We start from the raw sequence: 7,357 nt of genomic DNA, 5'->3' as shown, positions 1-7,357 counted from the left end.
CCCCCCCCCCCCACATGGATGCATTGGGAACTGCCTGGAAGATTTGTCCCGTTGTGAGAAACTATCAATCCCATGATGATACTGTGTTAACTGAAAACCCACTCACAGTCTTTGATGAAGCCTTGGTCAGCTTTTCCTTTCCTTTAGTTTTTTTAGGATAGAATTAAATAGAATGTGTTTCTTCCTCCTCCAAAATTTTTACTGGAGATATGAGTGCCCGAAATCAAAAGACAGCCAGGTGGGCACTAGCGAAGGAACCCAGCAAGCAAGGATGCCCTGCATGTTGCCGCGCTTCTATGAGAAGCAAGAGTCTGCCTCTGTTCTTATTTTGGCAGGTCGTGTTCCTGTGAAAGACAGAATTATGTTCTATGCATGGAATGTTCTAGGGTAGAATCTTGGGTGTGGAAAGATGGATGGTTGTTCCCTCTTGGGATAGATACCTTTGCCCAAATTGCTGTAAGAGACAAGTATCTCTTTATTCAGTTGGTTCCATTAAATAGATTGCAGGCTGGGGGACAAGTCCACAAAAAATTTTTCTTCACACAGTTAGAAACTCTTGATAAACAGTTGAAGGTTGTTCTAGTTTCTTCCTTCGTTGCTGTGACAAAATACTCTGACCAATACCAACTTGGGGAGGAAAGGGTTTATTCAGCTTACATCTCCCAGGTCACAGTTCATCAGGGAGCCCAAGATAGAGACTCAGGGCAGGAACCTGGAGGCAGGAGCTGGAGCACACGCCGTGGAGGAACGCTGCTTACTGGCTTGCTCCCCTGGCCCATCCTCAACTTGCTTTCTTATACAACATAGGTCCACCACCCAGAGTGGCTGGGCCCTCCCATATCACTCAGTAGTCAAGAAGATGCCCCTGAGACATGGCCACAGGCCAGTCCAATGGAGGCAGTTCCCCAACTGAGGCTCCCTCAACTCAGGTGTGTCAAGTTGACACTAAAGCTATCTAGCACAAAGTTAGTGGCCAACCTTTCAGTGTCCTGAGCTTATAGGTGTGGTAGCATGAGGCCTTTTACAAGTTTGGTTAGCATGTGGCTGTTGAGTTATCCTCTGCTGCATTTTTCTTGACATTGCCACCTAATTGGACTGCCTGCTACCTAATTTATACCCGCATCCTATCTTTCAGTTCCTATGGTTTTATTTTTTTCCATTTTCACACATAGGACATCTGAAACCTTGTTTCCTATTGTCTTTCTACTGGACTGTAGTAGCCTGCTTTTCTAGTAGCATTACTGTATGATTTTTGAACTATATTTGAAATTGTATTGAAATGGCTTTCAAGAATACATTCTGAGCCAGGTGTAGTAGTGCATGCCAGTAGTCTCAACACTTGGGAAGCAGAGGCAGGTGGATCTCTCAGAGATCCTGGCTGGCCTGGTCCATTGAGTTCCAGGTCAGCTGGAAGAGACCCTGTCTCAGCAAGAAGCCCCCCGCCCCCATCCCAAGAAAATACAAAGAATATATTCTGTTTCCCAACTACTTTGAAAGTGAGATACACATTTGGTTCTAGCAAGGCGGCATCTTGGTAGAGACGAAATAGTGGCTGGGGGATAACTTGACCCTGAGACAGGCAAGAGAGGGATGGAGGGAGCTGTATAGGTGAGCATGCCTTATCCCTAGCGCTTAGTAGCAGAGTGTTGTGGAATTTCGAGTATCTGCATACCCTTAATGAGATATCTCAGGGATGGGACCCAAGTCCATACACAAAATTCATTTGTATTTCAGATACATCTTCTGTAAGGAGACAGTAATTTCATGCATTACTTTTATTGATTTTATTTTTTTAAAGACTATGATGTGTTACATAAGGTGATATGTGGAGTTTTCCACTTATGGGATTATATCAACATTCCAAAGCTTCAAATTCTGGAGCATTTCAGGTTTCAGATTTTTGTGTTGGGGATAAATATTTAATCTATAAAACTAATTCATACAGTTATAAAGAGTAAACAAACCCACATGTAATAATTAGTGTGCTGTATTAGTAACTACTCAGAGAACTAATAAGTTATTTTAGCAGAGCATATCTCTGATCTCTGCAGACCTCTGCGGTCCTGACATTGGATATTTGCTTGAGTCTGTACATGGTCTTTCTGATCTCTCAGCAGCGATCCCCAAGTTCTTCAGGACTCAGCATTCTGTGGGACAGTCTTTGTAAATAAAGTACTGTGATCACTTTGGGCTCTGTGTCGCCTTCCAACTTAATATTCTTAAGATAATGGAGACAACTCAACATTCGTTTTCTTTGTGCTGTGATTAAAAATGGCTAGGACTAGAGATGTATCTCAGTGATAAACCACTTGCCTAACATGCTTTGGGCCTTGGATTCTATCCCTAGAGCTGTAAACAAACAAACAAAACAAAATAAAACAAACCCAAATTGACTAAACACAAAGATGCTTAAATTGCCTCAAAGTTCCCTGTTAAGCCTGCTAGTCTGACAAATATTTACTGTCTAGTATGTATGTATCAGATGAACAGAACAGGTCTCCAGTATCATAATAATCCCAGATACTAGTAAGGGCTTTGAAGACCTTAAAAGGCTGCAGAGAGACTACAGAAGGGCTGTAAGTATGGGGAGGCTTTCTAGAATAGATACTTGAGTCTCACCTTTGAAGGGACCTTAAAAGAGCTGAGGGATGTAGACGTGGTCTAGGAATAGACTGGGCTTGTTTGTTTTTAAGGAGTAAACAAGGCCAGTGTGGCTGGAGGAAGAAGTAGAATAGCAGGAGGTGAGGTGGTCAGCTGAAGGGGACAGATCAGGTGGGGCCTTGCGGAATGGGCAGATGTTTGAGCTTTAGGTCACTTTACCCGTTCAGGACTTGAAGCAGAGATCTGATCTACAACTCTTTTCTTGATACAGGGTCTCCCTATGTATCATAGGCTGGCCTTGGACTCCACAATCCCCTGCTTCAGTTTCTTGAGTATTTAGTAGAGGCATGCCCCACTGTGCCCAGCTTCTGCTGTGACTTGTAAAAGATCATTACTGGGAAAGGCAGTGGGTGTATTCACTGTATAGCCAGTGATTCTGCAATATTTGTCTCATTTATCTTGTTCCAGAGATGCAACCCTTGCTTCTTCCTAATTGGTTTGCTAAAAGTCATGTATTCTGATAGAGAATATGCTTTCTGAACCCTAAAGCAGAGCTGGAAGGGCTTGACCTTTTTATTATTATTTATTTTTTATTTTTCCTTTAACATCAAAACACAGTGCAGTTATGCACCACTTTATGATTGAGGTCCCATGAGATCATGGTAAGAGTGTATCAGCCAGTACCGTCTAGTCATCTTAGTTTGTACAAGCACCCTCTATGACGTTTCTGTAACAGGGACTTACCCAGTGGCGCACTTCTCAGAAGGCCTGTGTGTGAAAAAGGGTGTTTAGTTTCCGACTTCAGTTTTTAAAAAAGATTTGTGCTTTTATTTAACAACTTAGCTTTTCTTCTAAAATTTGTTGCAAGAAATCTTGAAAATGCTAAGGAATGCAGAAAACTGCACAGTATGGGGGGAAAATCTGGATTTAAAAATGCCTTCCTCATTTGTAAGAGAATGTTCTCTGTTAGTATGTAATGCCACAGAGTAGTAGCATCTTCGGCACTAGCAGTGCTGAGTTCTGAGAGCCGTTCAGTAGTGAGCAAATGCCAGTCTATTAGCATTGGGAGTTATTTTTAGATTAGATTCGCAGTACATGCAGACCCTATGGTATTTTCATAAGGTGTGTTTTATTATAACAAGTAATTTGGATGGACATAAGTCCCCTTCTATGTAAAGAGCTTCTATTGACTCCAAACGCCACCCCCAACCCTGCCCTGTTGGTGTTGGAGATCAAACCCAGGGTCTCATGCAGACTTCAGCATTGAGCCCTGTGTGATGTGTAACTCACCACATCACAAGTTCAGTTAGCTCTCCACTGACACCTGCAGAGGAGGAAACGTGAAGACATGAGTTGGGAGCAGGTGCTCGTGTTCTCGGACGGTTCCTGAAAGTGTCTAGTGCTGGTGTCTGGTGTTCTCTGAGTGGGGAATGTGCCAGCACATTTGTCTCCACTCCTTCCCATGTGCTGCTTAACCTGCCTTTGTTTTGTGTTTCCTAGAATCTTCATCATTTCAAATACTGTTTAATACCATTATGTCATAAGTAGATGATACAGACGATAAATGAACTGTCTAAAATGACATGATCTAGAAAGTTTAATTTTGAAAAGTGAACAAAACAGATCAGCTCACCAGAGTGCTTAAGAGGCATTTGTGATGACTATTTTAAGCCACTGTCTACTGTCTATTAAATTAGGGTTTTGGGGGGAGTTAGGTTTAGCTGATTCAAGAAAAGACACAATACTATTAGTTCAGAGACAAGAATGTGGCAGATTTCAGCCATCCTGCTAAACACAGAGTATTTTGAAATTGAAACTATATTAACTAGTGGGAGTTCTGCAGAGGATGAAGTAAAATTCGGCTGACTTTCAAGGGCTTTGTCTAAACTGGAAGCTATCAAAGTGAGGAACTCTTTTGTTTTTACAGTTACATCTTAGATGGAATTTCCCTCATCATAGAAAAACAAATTAGGATCATCTCTTACATAACCACAGTGCAGTGGCCCAAATCAGGAATCTAGCTCTGAGACAATATTGCACTAGCAAATCTGCCCACTGTCCTCAGATTTTTGTCAGTTCCAGTATACCCTGCAGCTTGCATGTTGGTTTAGAACCTTTCAGTTCTGAAGAGAACTGGCTATTTATAGAGTGATTCATTGGGCTTCTCTTGGGCTTCATGGTGCCTTTTGAGCATCTCAGAAGCTATGTGTTCTCCGTGTGGGGTGCCCGGGCAGGCGCTGTCACCTGTGCGTTATACAGTCCAGTCCTCCCTTTGTAACTAATAACTATTTGTGAGGGATGATTTTGACCTAAGGCAAATGTTCTGCTACTTCTCAGACTTTCATCTATTAGCTTTAGAGTCCAATGGGGAGTCTTGTGGTGATGGCTGAATATTGACTTTCTAATTCCATCTTTCCTTTTCCATGAGTCCGTGGGATCTACTTTCAGCAAGGCCTTTCCCTGTTTGCTTGTTATGAACTCATAATGTCTGATAGCACTCACTGTGTCGATGTGGGTTCCTCTTCTCGTAGCTAATAGGCCTTGGGTGTACTTTTTACTTACATTGGTAGCCTTGGCGCTTTTGGAGCAGATGAGCCCCTGAGAGTGAAACAATGGGCTATTTCCCAAGTTCCACTTAGGGTCCATCTTTCCACTCAATGTTTCTTAGGGAGGTTGCAGGTGTAGTTGTGTGGTGATGGTGTCACACGTGGCTGTGAGGAATTTAATGTTGTAAGAGCATAACACGTACATGATAGCTATTTTAAGGCATTTCCTTTCCCATTTAAAAGTTATGATACACAATCTTGATGTGTTCTTCACATCGAGAAGAGCTGGTTGCGGGCAGGACGTTGAAGATGCGCGGCCCAGCTCAGCCTGGTCCCAGCATTTTTGTGATATAAATAGCGGTGTATGCATGCAGGAACGTGCAGAACCTTGTCGAGCTTAACTTGCGCCTGGAATCCGAACCTGTGCAAACTCCCGCTCCGTGCCAATTACTTCTTAGCGATGCTGGCGATTACTTGTCCACTCCGATTTCGAGAGCAAAATGATTCCACTTCTATTTTCTCTCTACGTGGGTGGTATGAGGGAGCGAGATGCTCAAGCACCTGGCGATGGAGGCTGAGCGTCTTCTAAATCAGCAGCGACCGAACGAACGCGGCGGTGCTGCGGAGTTCTCCGCCCAGCCGCGAGGTCCTCCGCCCAGCCGCGAGGTCCTTCCACCCGGAGTCCGGGCCGTAGCCGGCGCGCCTCCTCCCTCCCGCGCATGCGTGCCCGCCTCCTCCCCCGCTTCCCCGCCACTCCCTCCCGGTGCGCGCGCTTCCGGGCCCTCCGCTCCCTTCCCCCGCTCGCCGGCGGCGCCCGCCGGACAGCTGTTTGCCATCCGCGCCTCTCCCTCCCGCCGCTGCCGCCGCGCCGGCCCCGCCCCCGCCAACAACCGGCTCTCTGATTGGCTCGCCGCTTGTCTCTTCTCTCCCGCAGCCAATCGCGCCGGGTGAGGAGCTCCTGGTCTGGTACAATGGGGAAGACAACCCCGAGATAGCAGCTGCGATTGAGGAAGAGCGAGCCAGCGCCCGGAGCAAGCGGAGCTCTCCGAAGAGCCGCAAAGGTAGGACGCGGGCGCCTGGCCGAACCCGGCCCGACCCGACCCGACCCGGCCCCCGCCGCCGGCTTCCGGGACGCGGGCAGGGCGCGGCGCCCGGTGACCTTTCCCGGACTCGGCCCTCCCGGCCCGCGGCGCCCGTCCGGCCCGCTGCTGAATCACGGCGTCCCCACGCCGGGCAGTTCGCGAACTTGAGCCCGAGCGCCGCGCGGCGGGGAGCGCGACCGACCCGAGCGGACTCGGCCTGGGCCGCGGAGCGGGGCCGGCGGCCTGCGCCTTCCGGCCGGTGACAGCACCCGACGCACTGGCTGCGGCGCGGGCCGCGGAGCGGGGCGGAGGGAGACGGGCTGGGAAAAGACAAAGATGGGGGCTCGGAGCCGGGCCGGCCGCCGCGGTGGGCTTCCCGGAAGGGCGCTCGGCGTCGTGGAAGTTCGGGAGGCGAGTTGTGCGGCTTCGGCCCAGGTCCTACCGGGTATGATTTACGATGTTTTGAGCCGAAGGTAGAGCGTTAGTCACTATGAAAGGGAGGGGTTAATTGGTGGGTAGGAAATAGTTTGGTTGGCTATATCGTATTTCCAGCTGTCATGCCGATTCGTCGCTGGAATTTCCTTAAACCAAGAATTTTAATGTGAGACTCTTTTATTGAGTCTGGTTTGAATACATGCCAAGGCACGATGCGGTAGTTTTTATTAAAGCAGATGCGTTGTTATTTTGCTCTCCCTCTCCTTGGGTCTTAAGTAAATTTTTGTAATCCGAACATTGCAAAGTATGTTGTGGGAGTCAGACTATAAATAAACACATAACATGATTTTGGAAAACTCTCAAAGCAATGTTAAAGACATTGTGATTTTTCAATTCCGTATTCTTTGTATTTCACAACAAAGTGAAAATAGCAGAGGGTGGGCCGGTTGGACCCAGTCCTCACTACAATTTTCTGTTTATTGAAGATGATTTGGTTGCTACTTTAGGTCATTAAATACTTTAATTCTGTATCAAATGATCAAAGTCTAGAACCCCCCCCCCAACTCCCGGAACCCCGTTTGGTTTTGAGACAAGGTCTCCCGGTAGCCACAGCTTGCCTGGAACTATGTAGACCGGGCTGCCCTGCATCTGACAGAGATTCACTTACTTCCTGGGGGTTTGGGATTAAAGGCT

At 46.9% G+C, this 7,357-nt stretch overlaps 1 protein-coding gene across 8 annotated transcripts in view; it reads left to right on the top strand.

Annotated features, from left to right (window-relative positions):
* The window catches only part of Prdm2 (PR/SET domain 2), a 117,955-nt gene that overhangs the window by 46,490 nt on the left and 64,108 nt on the right, over nucleotides 1-7,357 (top strand). For 7 of the 8 annotated variants that reach the window (XM_008856052.3, XM_008856051.3, XM_008856048.3 and 4 more), the window contains one exon: nucleotides 6,082-6,208. The exons of the other annotated variant lie outside the window; for it this stretch is intronic. Coding sequence is in view for 5 of the 7 variants with exons in the window: in XM_008856051.3 (XP_008854273.1) it covers nucleotides 6,082-6,208 (127 nt within the window). In the remaining 2 variants the exon portion in view is untranslated. The remainder of the gene's footprint in view (nucleotides 1-6,081; nucleotides 6,209-7,357) is intronic. 8 annotated transcript variants of the gene reach the window in all.

Source organism: Nannospalax galili, unplaced genomic scaffold (genome assembly GCF_000622305.1).
Source record: "Nannospalax galili isolate Female #2095 unplaced genomic scaffold, S.galili_v1.0 scaffold1028, whole genome shotgun sequence".
Lineage (NCBI taxonomy): Eukaryota > Metazoa > Chordata > Mammalia > Rodentia > Spalacidae > Nannospalax > Nannospalax galili.
The sequence above is the reverse complement of the archived record's forward strand: the minus strand, read 5'-3'. Positions and strand labels throughout refer to the sequence as shown.